At 32.8% G+C, this 19,081-nt stretch overlaps 1 protein-coding gene and 1 non-coding gene across 2 annotated transcripts in view; one reads left to right on the top strand and one right to left on the bottom strand.

Annotated features, from left to right (window-relative positions):
* The window catches only part of LOC118975795 (protein DPCD-like), a 115,978-nt gene extending 104,955 nt beyond the window's left edge, over positions 1-11,023 (top strand). The window contains 1 exon segment of the mRNA XM_037029930.1: positions 10,913-11,023. Within this exon segment, the coding sequence (XP_036885825.1) occupies positions 10,913-11,023 (111 nt within the window).
* On the bottom strand, positions 10,890-10,980 carry LOC118975837 (small nucleolar RNA MBII-202). The gene has a single exon (XR_005064151.1). It is a non-coding gene; the product is annotated as a small nucleolar RNA MBII-202 (small nucleolar RNA).
* Positions 11,024-19,081: the final 8,058 nt, after the last annotated feature.

A 19,081-nucleotide genomic window follows, 5' to 3' on the forward strand; every position in this document is an offset into this window, starting at 1 on the left:
TGTGAGTAGGTGGTCTTAATAGTTGTATGAACTTATTTTGACAGAAACGTTTTCCCTCTTGCTTTTTCACTTTATAGAAAGAAGACATATTTATATTTGCAAAGCAGATATAAATTAGTGAATAAATAAAATTACATTGCACGCAGGACCTTTTATGTAACAAATCTCTTTAAACTTTTATACAGTGACAAAGGATAGAAAACATAATGAACCAGAGCAAAATAACAGCTTTCTATTTAACTATAGAATATGTGGAATATATTTGAGTTTGTCAGGATATGCCTTGTTCCAGACTTAGAAAATTTGAAGGGTTTTCCTCATTCTTTAATTTTCCAGGTGTAAATTCCAAGGTTTAACAAGCACAAAGCGTTGAAATGTGCCACAACAGTTAGAAGTTATTTGCCACAAAATTATTTTTGGAGAAAAATAATAAATGTTGGTCCCATAGTCCTTCAGTTTCTGTTGCTTAAGAATTTCTCAACATTTTATAGGCCCAAAGAGTCTGATTTAATTTTTAATTCTCAGTCATTTTGCATCGATATAGTGATTTGTATTCAGAAAATGCACACACACAATGGTTTTATTATACAATTAAATTAACATTTATTTAGGAAAATATTTTTTTCATTTGAGTTAAGTACTTCAGTGTATAAATACATTTACCTTTTAAAGAAAATATTATTGGTGACATTCTGAAAATTTTGTCCATCAAAAAAACAGTAATCTTTTCTCTCATAAATTTATCCAGCTACAGGAATCTAGGGTTACAGTTTGTTTTCCTCAGACTTCTAGACCCATTTGTATATTCTTCCTTACCTTTCAATATTGTAATGAGAAGTCTGTTAACATCTATAACTCACTTCTTCTAGGTAAAAAAAAATTCTCTTTCCCTGAAAGTTGTATGTATAGCACAAAAATCTTTACTAACAGATATAAAATTTTAAATATTTTTTATGACAAATTGTCTTTAAAATAATCCTTTGAGAGTTATCTTTAAATATAAATTTATTCCAAATTTAAAATTTAGATTAATATTTTGTTCATTCTGCTGGTATTATTTAGCAAAAAACACAGCTTAACTACTTATATATTTGCTCCTATTCTTATATTTCTATTAATGTAATAAAATATGATTTATGCATAATTACTATAAGACTAATTATGATGCATGTGATTTTCTGTATCATAATTACTAAAATGATCAATTCAAGAGAACTAATAAAAATTAAAATATAATTAAGAAGTAAAATATGAATTGATTGTTTAATCTACAACAATTTAGAATATAATTTTGGATGATAAGGTGGGCACTCCTTTTTCTTTAATTAATCTTCATTCAATGCCAGGCTTTACTTTCAGAAGAAGCATAGGTGAGATTTTGAGGTTATATTATTTTGGACAAAAATGAAGCATAATAGAGACTTGCTGGAAGGACAATAAATGCAAATTAAGAAAACATGCATTTTTGTGAATGAAACAGTATGTTGACTTTTGGTTTTATTACTATGTTTTATATGTTTTCAGCAATATAAATTCTATTACTTACCTTAGTTAAGAAAAAACAGAAATAGTGTAATTATCTCATAGCTTTTGTTAAGTTCACCTACAGACCAACAATCTTCTTAAAAATACACTCTGGTTGGATGTGTTAGTGTGATTGCAAAGTATATAGAGATCTGAAAAAATAGTTTAAAATTCAGGCAGCATTAACTCATCCAAACTTAGTGTTTATTACATGTTTTTAATAACATTGTGTGGAATTTCGGTGATGACTGAAATACCTCTGTCTATAATGATTCCATGACCTACATTTTGACAAAGTAATGTATAAAATTTTAAGTGAAATTATTCTCAGTTTAAAAGCCATATACAAACATAGTAAAATTTTTGTATTTTTCTAACATAATATGTACATTTTATGTAACATAAAATGCAATAAATGCATTTCTATAAATGCATTTAAATTTTATTTAAATGTCATTTTAAAGGCAATAAATTTACAATTGCTATCTTGAAGCATAATTTAAAAATGTATGCTTATTTTACAATATTAACTCTTAGTTGGGATTATAATGGATGGAAGTAATTTAATATCATAGCTCTTGCTGTGTAACTATATCCTATACATCCTTTATTAGGAAATGGTAAATAATTGCAAACTGCAAGAGTCTGAATATGAGACTAGATCTGAAGGACTTTGGGACTTTCCACCGCTATCATCCAGATTGCAGTGACATGAGCTTGGATGCAGCCACCTGCTGGGAGGCAAAACGGGGCCAACTGGCACATGTGTAGTGTGGGCATTTGAAAGTTCATTAGGAAGGAGTTGGTGAGCAGTAGCAATTTTCTCTGATAAAAATCTCTTGATCTTTTCAGAGGGAATGTCTTTTAATTGCATCTAGGTGTTCAACTGGACCACAAACCACCATAGTATATCAAGTCTCTACACAATCTTACTACTGTTTAAGTGCAGCATTTTCATTACATCTAATTTAGTTAATTACATTTTACCTTCCTAAATCCTCATGGTAGTTTTCATTGGATGCAACATTTAATTGCCTTGCTCCAAAGAGGCATTATTGTGAGCTGTAAAACTACTACTGTTCCTAATTTCAGAATGGTTGCTTTCATTCTTGCTTCAGATAGATTACTGGGTCAGTGTCTTTGAATCCACTTAAGGGAAGAGAATATATATGTATTCAGTTCAATTTTTTTTTAAATTTTTATTTATTTATTATTTATCTTTAGAGGGGAAGGGAAGGAGAGAGGGAGAGAAATATCAATGTATAGTTGCCTCTTGTGCATCCCCTGCTGGGAATTGGCCTGCAACCCAGGCACATGCCTTGACTGGGCATCAAACCACGATCCTTTGGTTCTCAGGCCCATGCTCGATCTACTGAGCTAAGCCAGTGAGGGCTGTATTCAGCTCAATTTAATGCACCAGTTATGATGTATGCTAATGTGTCAGTTTTAATGTGTCAGTTATGATCCTTAAAATGTTCTATCTATTATCACGTTTTATTTACTAAGGTGACGTAAATTTCACTTCTGTGTGTGTATTCAAATAACTGCAATAAGTGAGCAAAGAATTATATTAAAATGATAGTTTATTAATAGATTAGAATGTTGAAACGATGTGTTTTTTATAACAATGATAATCTGACATAGATATATTTTATTGCATGGCAATGACCACTAAGAATTAATTGGTTACACTTCATGTTGTAAATGATGATTATTTCATCTTCACATAAAAATTAGAAACAGCTCATTTTGAAAGTCAGGTGTAAAGGAAAAATTGAACTATGCCAAAAAAAGAACCCATCACTTCCAAGATTACTTATAAAACACACATGCTAACGTCAGTGAATGGTCTTCTCTACCCCTTCATCAGGTAGTGTGTTGGAACATAGGGGCAGGGAGTGGCCAACTGTTGGAAGTCTCGCCCACAAACTGATGCTCTGCCTTCTTTTCTAAGGCTCCCAGATATTCCAGAGGGTTGTAGCAAGCATTGTTCCTCTTACCACCACTAACTAGACACTAATTTCTTGGTGCTTGGGACACACAAGCTTCCACAAACACAGCGCAAAGAAGATGACAGCTTCAGCAATTAAGGAGGAGGTGGTATTTTGTTTGAGGCCCAAGTAGCTAACCTATTGGGTATCCCAATTCTAAATGCCATTTTGGATGTCAGCTCCCATAATAAACCTAATGACCAGTCCTGTCTCCTGTCATTGCAGCTCTTCCTCCTCTCATATTCTTGCTAATTAATTTTAAATTAATATGGAAACTTTTACCTCAGCATTCAGACAATTAGAAACTTTTCTCCCTTCAACCTTATCTGCTACATATGTGAAATGTGATAGAAGACCTCTTTGGATCTTCCAAAGAGGAAGTGATCATTGTTCTCTCTGACTCTTGTTTAGTTATTTGGATGTTTTATTATACTGGACAATCTTCGTCTTTTGATATCTATGAATAAATTGAACATCTATTTCTAGGTTATATAGTTTCACAAGCCAAGTACTTTTTCACCTCCTTTCTACAAATCATCAACAAATCATATTAATAAATAAATGATGAATAACTTTCTCAATTGTAGTTGAGATTATTTAACTGTATCCCTCCATCCAAACCATAGACTAAATTCTAAAGCTGATGTCTAGCAACAGACTGATTTGATTTGTGAAATGTATATAACCTTTCACAGGTTATGATTATTAGAATCATATATTTTTGGTAAAGAAGTTCACTCAAATAGTATTATTTTATTAACGCTTTTGATGGGTAAGTAGAGACAGGTTTATAGCCAAAATTAAAAGATTTAAGTCAAAACCCAAACTGAGAATTCTTTCAAACCAAACCATTTTCTTAGGCACTCTCCCATGAATTGTTCTCTTTCTTCCTCCTGTGAGAACCCTCCTGTGAGGGTTCCTGGGACAGAGATGGAGACTGTCATGCAATAAATACACTGGGGCGTGCTTTCTGAAGAAGAGGAAATCCTTGGCAAAGAGAATAAGTTAACTTCAATTCAGCCCAATAAAAGTCTCAGCTGATCCACAATCCTTCTTGAACTGGGCTATCTCTTTAGAGTCGTCCTAACTTAAAGGAAGGGGAAAGAGATTTCGTACTCCCAATTCAGTCATTCCAAAGATAAGTATAGCATTAAGCAAAGAAACTCTTTTTTTCAGCTGGAAGCAGGCAGTGACTTAGGAAGGACTCAACAGCCAAAATCTGGGCAGCTGAAGAGAAGAGAACCTGAACTCTGAAGCGCTGACTTTGGTGGTAGCCCACCACAGCATCTACTACATGCATTTCTCACTACCCACATCAGTCTGCCTCCTCCCTGAGATTTCACCTCTTCCGGATTGCCGAAACCTCATGTACCTCACATCCTCGTCAGTTCTGCAGTGGGGAGGAAGGCCCTCTCTTGGACCACTCAGCACTCCCTTAAGCTGGAAATGACCTGTATGAAGATGATAACAGTTAAAAAGTACCTTTGCTTAACAACACCCTTGGTGGGTGGTGCAAATTAAAATGAATACATTACATTTCTTCTCTTATATACAAATGATTCTTCACTAACGAGAATTTCATTTATTTACAAACGATAATAATTATATTTTTCTTTAGTTGTATAAGACATATATACCAATTTATAAAGATGAAGAATGAATAAACCTGGTGTATAACACATATACCCCAATTTATAAAGATAATGAATAAACCTGTGCTCTTTTGCATTCCACGTGCAAAAAGAGCCTGGGTATTTGAAATGGGGTCTCTGGAGAAGCAGAGAGGCCTGGGAACGTAAGGGTCAGTGACTTTTGTGTGAGTGACTAAGCCAAAATGTTGAAATAACAAGACTATTTGAGTGAAAATTACATTTCTGAAAGCCTAAATGTTTATTTACAATTATGTAATTAAAAATTTGGTTTTTAGCAAAGTGAAAATGCAGAGGAAAATTATTTATTTAAGTAGATAATGACAACTAATATTAAGCTAATTCAGACAGTATGCACATTAAGCATTTCTACATAAAAGCAGCAAACCAAAGAATACCACAGGTGATTATTTTTCATAAAATATCAGATAAAAAGGTATCCAGAAATACAAAGGTGCAAATTTAGGCAGTGGCCTCCACACATAAGTGTGCTAGTAACATGATTTCTTGAACTAAATACTCTCTTTAGTGGTGATTTAAAACATATTTTAATTTGTTTCTTCAATGGGGTGAGTTAAATCACTTCTTGAAAGAATTTTACCTTGGGTTACCTGCACTGTTTCTGTCCATTTTTTTCCAATTTGTTGTGTATCATTTTTTTCCAGCTAGGAGGCTAATTTAATCCTGAATGGTTTAATGTGGCAGTGAGCAGAAATGTATAAGCAAAGGCCCCTTAAATGGACCGGTCCTACCTCCATGTGAATGTACTTAAACTTGTTTCTGCTTTGTGAGACATGGTGTTTTGCTTTCCCATTCTTTGATATCACATTGAACACCCAAGAGTAAATGTTTAGCCCCAACCATCTGGCTGCCTAACAAATAACAAACCACACTTTGTCTTTGATTCTCTTTTAAGGTCAGACATACAGCCTGCTTGAGTGTGGTTGGTAGGGTAATAATGTAAGTGTAATAATTTATAGTTTTAATTTGAACATATCACCTAAAATCTTATATGATGTGCTTGAGTGTGATATTGTTATGTCACAGAATTACATGATTATAACTGTGTAATAAAAGATTTTGTAATAAAAAGGAGCATTATTTGTGCTAGACCCTGTATTTTAAAAATTTTATAAATATTGTAATTAATATGCCATGTATATTTTGTCCCAATAATGTAAATTGCAATAACAATATATACTCTATGAGCTTAGGTAAAGTCATTACTTATATTTATAGTCTTATGTTGCATTAGATCACATTATAAAATGTATTCAACAACTTTGGAGACAAGGCTACAGGAATCTACTTTGCCTTATGTGCAAGTGTGTATGTGTATAGTAGCAATAATTTACACTATTAAATTTCAAATACAGTACATCTAGATGTGATTTCCAGTGCTAAAATCACAGTTATTTAACAGAAAACTTATTATTAGATTTATGTTATTTTGATTATTTTTTAAAGATTTTATTTATTTATCTTTAGAGGGGAAGGGAAGGAGAGAGGGAGAGGAATATCATTGTATGGTTGACTCTTTTGTGTCCCCTGCTGGGAACTGGCCTGCAACCCAGGCATGTGCCCTGACTGGGAATCGAACCACTATACTCTAGTTCACAAGCCCGAGCTCAATCCACTGAGCTACACCAGCCAGGGCGATTAATTTTTTAATAGTGTCAGATAGCCTAGGTATCAGAAGATCTTGCCAGTATTTAAGAAAAACAAAATTTCATCAATATCTATACCCTAATTTTGTTACCCTATCTTTTCTTATTGAATCAAATATTGTTCTCTAAAAATGTGTATATTTATCTCTCTATATTTTAACATATACCAGGGTTTGTTGCAAACCCCAGAGGAGTCTGACCTGCAGCCATAAATCCATCTGCTCTGATACTAATCTTTGCCATTTAAGCCACTTCGCCATTGCTATGCTCTACGCCTCTGGACAGGTCTCTAGTCCACTGAGTTGGGCCGTATCACCACTGTTCTGGATGGACACATCAGCGGGTAAGCCCTGCACTGCAAGGGCATGTGAATACTTTGAGGGGTAAAGCTCTGCTTATTTGCTCCAGTAACAATATTACAACTCATGATGTTTGAGGCTTCCCAAGGATCACGGAATAGGAATACTTCTTTCCCTATTCATTATGAAAGGGGGGTACTCCTTTCCCAGGGTTAAGTTCACTGGTGGTTGTGTGGGTGATTAAGATAGTATTTCAATAGTAAAGCTGGGCACTGAAATGTTGAATTTATTGAACCAGTTACCTCAGTACACACATACAGACACACAACTACCTTTGCTAGTGTGAACATTCTGGCTCATTTGTTTTTATTTTATTTTTTAAATTATTTAATTAATTTTTAGTTGTGGGGAAGGGAGGAATAGAGAGGGGGCAGAAACATCAATGTATAGTTGCCTCTCAGGCACCCCTACTGGGGACTTGGCCCGCAATCCAGGCATGTGCAGGCCTGCACTCAATCCCCTGTGCCACACTTGCCAGGGCAATTCTAGCTCATTTTAGTAGATTGGTTGCTCTGTGGTACACAAGATCATGACTTCACTTCAGCTTCCTTGACTTATCGTGTCTACTCAGCATTGCTTGAAGATAAATTGTTTTTTCAGGGACTATGTCCTAACTGTCTATTTGCTTTCAGATCTATTTCTCACTCTACTTTTACTTTACTCTGTTATGGGACAGAGAGAGGGTCAGGCTGACACATGAAAGATTAGGTTTCTCAAGTACCTTTTTTGAGCTGACTTCCAGCTGAATTCATCCAATAAAAGACATGACAAGAGAATGTACATCAAGCACATTTATTGTTCACTTCCATCTATTATTTCCTTTTATTATCATTTTATTATCAAAATGCAGTCTTGGGGAGTTACCCTAAATGGTTCAATAACTGGCTCTTTTTTTGTTTGTTCATTTTCACATTTTTAAAATTGCATTAGAGGTCATACTTTCTTGTGTACCTCAGGTATCATGGAAAAAAAAAACTATTCTCACTTTCCTCAGAGCCCAATTACCTGAGGTATGTCCCATTAACAGCCTTAACCTCTTCAAAACAAAACAAAACAAAAAAACTAACAATGCACACGAAGTTTATGCACCCATGGCTCTCAGAGCATTCTGCTTGCAAAGACTATAAATGCTTTACCATTTAGAGTCTGGCTCTTCTATTTGGAGTGTCTGGCAGAGGTTATCATCAAGGTGTGCTGTGGCATCCTTGGCTCTTTCTAGTCCAAATTGGATGGGGAAAGAGGTTCCCTTTGTATAACCAAAGTACAGTTTTGTTGTGTGACTTCCAGATGGAGAGGAGCCAGCAAATGTGCTCAGGTGGTGTTCCTGACGTTCACAGCGAGCACCAGAGCATTTCTTTCAAGGAACAGCTCCAAATGCCACTAACCTGCTTATGATATAAGGCTTTTATCCTGGCTTAGTAATAATACTCAAAGTGTCGGTGTTTCCTTTTGTAAAACAGGAAAGCTGGCTACATCTTATTAAGATTGTTTCCCTGCAGATCTGTCCTTTGCTGGGGGGGCGGGTATGTGTAGAGATAATATGACCGTGTTAAAAGGCAAATTTTAAATACATTATTATAAGGTACTGACGTGTTTCTTTTTTAATAAAAATAAAAGCTTGTAGGACAAGGCTTGGCTTTTCATTCCACCTCAGTGGAAATCTGATCACATACAAACCTGGTTTGTTGATTGAGTTGTTTCATTAACAATATGAAATGAGACAAGTGAAACACTTGGGAAAACAGTGAGATTTAGAAGCAAAGTGTAAATTCAAAGAGATGATTTGAAGGTTGTGTGGTAAAAGTTCAGTTTCTCCTACTAATTAGGGCGGTTGGGACTATTATAATGTTCAGCTTCTAGGTCAATTAAATTCAGTGGCTTATTTTTTAACCAAATGAAACCCTAAAAGTTAATAAATATTTTAAATACAATTATTTTCCCTTGGAAATACTTCACCATTTATTATTTCCTTTTTTCTTTTTATTTAAAATTTGCATACAGAAAAGCAGGTGGTTAAAAATTAAATTATATGTGCATATTTAAATAAACATTTTAAGAAGTTCATTTAATAAATTTTTATGTATTACTTAAATGCTAACTGTACTTTAATAGTTAATAGCTAATTAAAATACCTGCCATAAATTCTTTGACACTCAAAAGGTCTTCAGTAGACAACAGGTTCTTAGCGAACTAAGCCTTGAATTGTCTTATCTAATAAACTTATATCCAGAGTAGATACTATACTAGAATTATTTCACTGATTATGATTATTAAAAATTATTTTGCTTCTACCACACACATCAATATTATTTTTACGGACATTGTACATTAACAAATTCCCAGTCACTCTATTTCTTTTATCTAACACTGTCATTGTATCAGGGAATGGACATACAGAAAAAGACATTTAAAAAGTATAAATATGCAGGTTAACAAATTATGTTAAAGCAAACACCTATGTAAAAACCTCCTGATTTAAAATACAAATTTGTCAGAATTCCCGATTTTGCCCACAGTCCTGACAGATCTCAATACCATCCCCACCAGAAGGAAGAAATCATAATTTGCCTTTTTGGTGATCACTTTCTTTAGGCATCTAAATATACATTCTTATACAATGGAGCTTGGTCTCATATTTGAAACTTCATAAAATGTAATCATACAATGTGTAGTTTTTGTGTGTCTGTCTTCTATACTGCAACACTTATTCAAGTGTTTTGCACTTATTTTCTGTGGGGTTGACTATCTACAGATACACAATGACCTATGGGTGCTTTATTAATTCTGTGTATAGGTTCATTGACACACACACACATACATATATATGACAAATACATTTGCTTGCTCTTCAATTTGTGTTTTTTCTCCATAATATATTTTGCAGAAATTTGCAGTAATATATGAATACTGCAGAAATACAGTACAATACAAATATATGCAGAAATTTGTATTGTGTATCCATCATTGCTTGATAGTGAATTTTGTTTTATTTTAAATGTTCTCTTTTAAATATATAAGTTATATATATATAAAACATAATAAATTATATATGATTTTAAAATACATAATCAGTCTGGAGTTTTAAAAAATATGTTCTGAGGAACATGTTTAAATGATTTTTATTGCCTTTAAAAAGATAACCAATAGTCCCAGTGTTATTTATTGAAAATATTATTCATGTTTTATTACTTCATAGTTCTACCATTTTAATAAATTTTGTGTGTACTTATATTTAGGTCTGAGTAGGGATATTCTGTTCATTTTGTCACTGTTTTTTTTTTATACCTAGAAGAATATCTCCTCCCATTTTGTATTTTCTTATAAATATTTTTTAAAATGTATCAATTCCATAATATATGGTTATCCGAGATTTATTTCAATCCCTAAACTTATTTAGGAAAAATTAAAGCCTTTACAACATTCAGTCTTCCAATCCACGAATTATAATATCTCACTACACTGGAACTGTATTTAACGTCTCTCAATAAAGTCTTATATTTATCTGCAAACTATATCCTATCGTGTTTACAATATACACAGAAATTTCAGTCTTTATAATTTTGTAAATGAAATGTTGGAAGTTTGTTTCCCCCTAATTATTTGTTGGCAATGTAAAAATATAATTGATTTTTGTATGTTGATTTTATACTTGCAATTTTAATTGAACTTTCTTATCAATCTACCTGGTTTTTATGTGTAGATCTTTTTTTCTTTTTTTTCAGTCATCAGGTGAAAAGGGTTCAAGGATACTTTCTTCAAGGCAGTACAGCGATTCTGGAGAATGTCATCAGTCTTCGATTTACTGGGTGTTAAGTCCCACCATCAGTGAATAAGCATAAATTCTTCATGATATTTTGGAATAAATAATATTTTTCCTTGATACCCTGCAAATCCAAAACCTCTAATATAATGTCGAATTCTGAATTAAGATAATTATAACATGCAATTCACTTAATTTAACAATTGGAACATATGTTGTACCATATGTTTCTTGCAGGTTTTGGCAAGTTACACACTGGAAAGTTTAAAGATGCTACTTTACATTCATTTTTAAGTCATGCTAGATAGTTAATCTGCCTGCTACTTATTTTGTGCATCTATTGTAGTGACTGAATGATGTTTCTCCTTAATTCTGCCAGACTAAGCTGGAGTTCTGAAAGTATTCGGTCAGTATATATTTCCTTTTTTTATGTATCAGGGGCTTGTTTTGGTAATAACCTGTTTTAATAACATAAAAGTTTTACATTTATGTTCATAGAGAGGTTTTTAATTCCCTTTATCTTTAATTTCCTGTTAGATTTTGTTATGTTAATGATAGTATCGTAAACTAATTCGAGAGATATTACCACTTGTTTTCTTAGTAGAGTTTGCATAATAATTGAAGTTATTTACTTTTAGATGCAAAAAAGAATTAACAAACCCAGCTGCGGGCTCTGAATTCTTTCATGTGGAAAATATTATAACTGTGGATTCAGTTCCTCTGGATATACAGATATATTCAAGTCATTTGTTGCTCTTGTATCAATTTAATAGGTATTGGGGAGTTTTTCATTTTTAACTAAATTTACAACATTGTGGCACAAGGTTACTAATTTTATCATTTTATTATTTGGAAAGTATATATGTGACATTTATCATTTCTGATATTTCACTATTTGAATTATTTATTTTGTTGTTCTTTATCGATTTTTTCAGAGGTCCATCCAGTTTGTAGGTTTTTTCCAAAACACCATGTTTAAATAACAGAGTTAGATAAACTCTATTAATGGTTTATGAAGTTAACTCTAGTAACTCTATAAACTCTATTAATGGTTTCTACTTATCTACTTACTTTTTTGAAATATTTTACTTTTTAAACTTTGAACTATTGCTTATTTCATAGGCATTCAGCATTTCCTTTTTTCTTAATAGTTGCATTTTACTCTCTAATTTTTTTAAATATTAATTTAACATCATCCCAATTTTTATACGCACTGTTTATCACAGTTCAATCACTAATATTTTAATATTCACTATTTTATTTACATATAAACTGAATTTAAATCTACTCCTTAACTTTGAACTATACATTCATATATTATGTTAATTTTTATATATAAATTTGTAGTCCTATCACTAGTTTGTACTAATTCCTGATCTCTCCCTTCCATTCTTTGCATCATTTATTATTTTGTTATTATAAAGTACTTTTACTATACCACAACAAAGCAGGATTTTCCCAGGTACATGAAGCTGGTACATCATTTGAAATTCAATTAACACAATCCATCATATCAACAGAATAAAAAAATCACATAATAATAACAGTACAGAAAAAGCATTTGATGAAATACAGCACCTATCATGATGAAAACTACCTCTCAGCAAGATAAAAATAGAGGCCAGTGTCCTCAACTTGTTTAAGATTAGCAACAAGGAAACCTAGAGTTAACAGCATACTTCGTGGTGAGACACTGTAATCTTTCCCAGTAAGACTAGGATCAACGTAAGTGTGCCTTGCACCACACTCCTTTTCAACATCAAACTAGAAGTCCTTGTTAATGTAACAAGGCAATAAAATTAAATAAAATGTGTACAGATTGTAAAGAATCATAATAAAGTCCATCAAATCTCAGATACTTTGACATTGCAAAAGCTTTCTATGTTAATTTATTTTCTGACATTAGTAATCTTTTTGCATAATTAGTAATAAACATAAGTGAATTCAAATTAATTGCATTGTGTAGGGCTTTAGAGTGCTTCCATGACGTAACTAGTGCAAGGGTGTTGTTAAAAATATTTAATAAGCAACATGACATGGGATCTTTTGTTAATCCAGGAGAGACATAGAGAATATTAATTCAGATTAACAACTATACAAGTGGAAGAATTTTGTTAAAAGTAAAATTTGTATTTCCAAATTGCCTTCCTTTTTGTCAGTACCTCAGAAGAATAAAGGTAAGTGAAGCCTGAAAATAAGATTATCTCTATCAAAACTATGAGTTTTATTGTTTGAAGTTTATAAAGTATTTTAACGTAATTGTTTAAAGTGATTGCCACAAGTTTTTCTTTTTTTGTAACCATATTGTTATTTCACCAGATTACCTCAAAGAATTAAGATTGAGAAAAACTACTATATATTTGTTTGCTTATAATATCAAATTATTTTCAGTTGAAAAATTTAAAATAAATGTTTTAAAAAGATTTTATTTATTTATCTTTAGAGGGGAAAGTAAGGAGAGAGGGAGAGAGGAAGAGGGAGAGAAATATCAGTGTATGGTTGCCTCTCATGAGTCCCATGCTGGGAACTGGCCTGCAACCCAGGCATGTGCCCTGAATGGGAAATGAACTGCGATCCTTCAGTTGGCACGCCTGTGCTCAATCCACTGATCTACACCAGCCAGGGCAAAATAAATTTATTTTTTATAAAATCATTGTGATATATACATATTATTTTTATATATAACATATATATATGTCTTTTGATTGATGTAGATGGACCATTTATCTAATAGGTTTAACCAAATTACCAAGTCAAATTTAGGGGGGAGAAAACTAAATATGCACTTCTAAAAATCATTATGTTTTTGCTTAACTAAGATTATGTGAGTAATAATTTTGCTTTTGAATTTACAAATATCTTTAGTCTTTAAGTTTCTATCTGGCTCAATGCACAAGACAAACGTAACATAACTGCCAGTGACCATACTCACAATGCCTCTACAGACTGACTCCCACATTGCATGTTTCTTTTGCCTGTGTCAGTGGCATTCAATTGTCAAATTGTGCTAACTCAAGGGCATCAATTTGCATCATAATCTGCATAAATAATTTAGTCAAAAGCAAAATCAACTTTGAAATCCATTTACATCTTCATGATAAATTGAAAAAATTACATTGAAAATGTGCAGCCTACCGATTAAAACTAGCAATTGGTCAGCATTATTTTTTCACTTTGTTTTTCCAAAGGATAATTATCGTGACCAAGGGTAAGGGGACAGGAGGTTAAGTCCTACAAATAGTCATTAAAATATTTAAAACCTAATCATTAAACATTGCTAATAAGTAGCACTGAAATTGCAAGTCATTATTAACTGTAGTATAAATAAAAAACTAGATTTTATTCAAAGATAGCTTAACACTCTATTTTGAGGATATATATTATAGCATTTTAGAATATAAAAGGAAGAAAAAAATTTTAAGACTATTGCTATTAATGTCTTGCAGATAAAAATACGTCAGCAGTATTTAATAATGCCTGCAGTTTATAAAATAAAATATTAATTCATTGTCCATCATAAAATACCTGTTTTCTATTTACATGCTTAACTCTGATCTTTCTACAGCTTTACATTATAAGATGAATAGAATCTACAAAACATGTGCCACTAAAGATATTCCAATTTCAAACTGTTTTAAAATGGCAAGGAAACAGGTACTGCAAAATTTCATATCAAGTTTATGAGACTAATATTTACTTACAATTTGTCACACACAAAGTTTGAAAAATTCATAAATATTGATATTTTATAACTTCTTTATGCATGATATTTTTAAAAATTATCTTACTGTAACTTTGAGCTCTTGATGTCTCATTTGCCAGCTCTGTCATTAAACTAATCATTATTGATTGACAATAAATTATGTCCCTATAGAGTACATAAAACATTTTGTTGATTTAAGCAATTTTACTGATGATTTTGTAAATATAGAAAGACTTGCCATTATTCATTATGTAACACAAAATCACATTCTTAAGTAACATTCTTAATATGGACAATTCTCACGACCAGACAATGTATGGAAATTGGCAGAAGAAATAATAGACTAGAGTTATCCTTAAAAGTAAGTTGCAAAAATAAATAATGAACATATGCACACTAACGCATTTTAATCTGTGAATGTAAACATAAAATATCTTGAATCATAATTTCAAGAATTAAAGTCTTATAGCTATAGGTTTAAACAATAGTATGTCACTTATTTTTTTAAAAAATCTAGTCAAGAGTGTTCCATAGAATACACCAAATAAGGGCGAAAATTTTGAGATAAACTATGTATAGCTCTCCAAAGTTAAAACTCAGTATGTGCCATTTCATGCGACAATAAAACAGCCCCTCGTGGGGCTGTTTTTCCATAGCACATGCTATGGAAAGAGTGCCGTCATTCAAGAACAATGGTTAAGAGAAAATTCTCTGGAGCCTTATGGCGTAGATTCTAATCACAGCTCTAAGGTGTACTAGCCAAATAACCTCAGGGAGTTTAATTACTCAAGTTACGCTTTCTTGTCCTCCCTATACTCATCTGTAAAATAAGAAATATAAAATTATATAGACCTACTTTCTAGTGTTATTAGGAGGATTAAATTAGTTGATTCACATAAAATGCTTAGAAAACTGCTAAGAGGATGATGGCCACTTTGTTGGCTGGTGGAAACAACCCCGTAGTGAAAATCAGGAGCCCTTCTTTCCCGGGTTAGTTCTGTCTCTAAAGGAGGCATAGTTGGACGGTCATAGAAAAGCACTGTCTGAATTCGGATTGCCTTGTCTATGAAGTGGAAGATTTACGATGAATTGGTGGTTCTCACCCTTGTACATAATCATAGTTTTTCAGTATTCTTAAAATTAAAACAAACAAACAGGGCCATGAACATACGTGAAATCAAATGAATTGAAACTGGTTTAGAGCCTAGTCATTAGTGATTTTAAAAACTCTTTGTGATTCTTAGGAATATTCAAGATTTTTAGCCTAACTTAGATGATGAGTACAGAGGATCCAGAGACACATGAAGAGATGCTCAATATCACTAGCTATCAGAGAGATGCAAATTAAAACTACAATGAGATACCACTTTACACCGGTGAGAATGGCTATCATAAACAAAGCAATAAACAACAAATGTTGGAGAGGGTGTGGGGAAAAGGGGACTCTGGTCCACTGTTGGTGGGATTGCAGACTGGTACAACCATTATGGAAAACAGTATGGAATTTTCTCAGAAAACTAAAATTGGACTTGCCTTTTGACCCAGCAATTCCACTGCTGGGATTGTATCCTAAGAACCCTAAAACACCAATCCCAAAGAACCTATGCACCCCAATGTTCATCGCAGCACAATTTACAATAGCCAAGAGTTGGAAGCAACCTAGGTGCCCATCAGTAAATGAATGGATCAAAAAACTATGGTACATATACACAATGGAATTTTATGCTGCAGAAAGAAAGAAGGAGCTCCTACCTTTTGCAACAACATGGATGGAACTGGAAAGCATTATGCTGAGTGAAATAAGCCAGGTGTTGAAGGACAAATACCATATGATCTCACCTCTAACAGGAAGCTAAACAACAAAACAAACAAGCAAGCAAAATATAACCAAAGACACTGAAATAGAGAACAGGCTGACAGTGACCAGAGGGGAGAGGGGAGGGAATTTCAGGGGAAATAAGGGAGGGATTTAGAGGAACCTATATAAAGGATACATGGACAACAACTGAGAAGGGTGGAAATGGGAGGGAGGGGGGAGGGTGGGGGGTGGGATGGGATGGGAGTAATAGACAGAAAACTGTACTTGAAAAATAATTAAATTAAAAAATTGAAAATAAAAATTAAAAAATTAAAAAAAATAAAAAAAGATGATGAGTCAGTTTTCTTTCACTTCTCAAAATGCATCATTCTAAGTAATTTAATTGCTTCTTACCTGTGATTCTTTAACTTGTAAAATATTATATGCATATATTGTACATTTTCAAAGGTTTACTTGCCGAGGATAAATTGAAAGATAAAAATAATAATAAAGTAATAACACATTTATTAAGTATTGCTAAGTAGCATGATGTAAATGATGATATTATTCCTCCTGTTAAATTCTATGTTCTCCAGGGAGATTGGTCATCAATACAGACAATAAGTATTGTAATCTCTTTTTCTGAAATCTCACTTCAATACATTTTAGCTAGCTACTGATGCATTTAACCTTTTCAAAATAAATGTCTGAAAATGTATTCCCTAAAGAACAGAGCTAGCGCAGAGGGCAAACTGCAGAACAGATTCAGGGGGCATCAAGTAGTATAATTACCAACATTCAGAGCTCTGTAGCACAGTATATTAAAGACACAGGCTGCAGACAACCTTATACTAACACACTGGAATTCATCATTTGGTAGGTGCTCTAGGTAAATTTCTAAATGAGCAGGACACTGTCTCATTTTTACAGATCTCACACCTCTGCACATGTGTCCCTTGCACACAAACACACGCTACTATATTTGAAGGCCTAACCAAAGCCTTACATTAAAAAAATAGTTTTGTAGTTGTCTAATAAAATCGTAGCTCATATTTATTGAGCACTGTTTATATATCAAATGCTACCCTAAGAACTTTATAACCACTTAATTATTTCTTCCTAATGACAAAATTTACTAACTCCTCTTTGTGCTGGTAGTCTGCTGATGTGTGGTTAAATAAACATAGCCACAATGGGTCATTTTGCATGCTGTTACCATCCTTATATAGTGATGATTATGTCTTTTCATTAAAATATTAATATTTTATTTACTTATTTCCCAAGACTGACTATATACTGAAGAAAATTATAATAAATATATATTTATCCTATACTGAAAAGAAAGATTTTTGCAAACATAAAGCATTTCTCATGTCATACCATTGAATTTCTTCCTGAAACAGCAAACTCAATGAAGACTTAAGTTATAAACTCATTATTTTTTATTTGGTTTTGTTTAATAAATTACTAGTTATGTAAAGAGTCTAACAATGATCAAAGCCCCATTATTTTTAAATATGTAGGTGCAAGGGATCAGAATATGCTAGTTTGGCATAAGGATTATTTTGAACTGAAGACAGTTAAGAAACAGCTGACACCTCAAAGAGCTCCTGCCCTCTCCTCATTTACCCCTCACTTGTTCCAGAGGATGGATAGACTGAGAGGAATCTACGTAACAAACCACACTAAAACAATTCTTATCTACCATTAGTTTACCCCCTATATTTACATTTCCAGCCTGCCACTTTTCAAAGTCTAAATCCCCTTTCTTTTCTTTCATCTCTTCTCTAGAAATTGCATTGTCCTTTGCTAAAATGCTATATAAACCATATCTCTAAACACCTCTTTGTTATTCATCACTGGGTTTCTCCTGCATGTGTTAATAAACTCTGTCTTTCCATTGTTAATCTGTCTTTTGTCAGTATAATTTGCAAGTCTCCAGCCAGAGAACCTAGGAGAATAAAGAGGAAAGAAAATCTCATATATATGGGTTTAGCTTTTTCTTTTTAGTTATGAGAAAATGACATTTTCTTTTGAAAGTACAATGGAAGTCCAAGTTTTAGATGTTTTAAATGCATCTAATGATTTCTCTAGGTGTGGCTGGCATTCAAACTGTTCCTCATGTGTTGTTCCTCAAACATTGTTCTCTGAAGAACAGCCAGCCTAATGTCTGAAATCAGGTCGAGTGGAATCTCTGACTGAACACACTGACATTTTCAGTGCATCTATAATCCTGTTCTTGTTTTTGTTTTGTTGGTTGGTTGGTTGGTTGGTTAGTTGGTCTTCATGTAGCTTGTCCGGTCAGAATATTTCTGTGACTCTATATCACGCAGGAGAGGGGGACCTTATTCTGCTAAGAAGTCTTCTAACGTTAATAAAAAGTTTGAGTTTAAAATACACTCATGCTAAGCAGTTTAAAATAATGGTGCTGTCAGAACAAGCCTCAGGTACTGTAGAAGTACTCTATAATAAAAGTGAATATCTCAAATGATAAGGAGAAGTAAAGATATTTGTTGTGCTAGAACGAACAGAAGACTAACATTAGAAAGGGTCAGATTTGAATTCTTATTTTGATAAAAAGGTGCGAGCCTTAAAAATTATCTTATTTCTCAGAAATGTAGCATTTTTAG

The sequence above is a fragment of the Sturnira hondurensis genome, unplaced genomic scaffold (genome assembly GCF_014824575.4).
Source record: "Sturnira hondurensis isolate 20B ecotype Veracruz unplaced genomic scaffold, ASM1482457v3 Scaffold0020579, whole genome shotgun sequence".
Lineage (NCBI taxonomy): Eukaryota > Metazoa > Chordata > Mammalia > Chiroptera > Phyllostomidae > Sturnira > Sturnira hondurensis.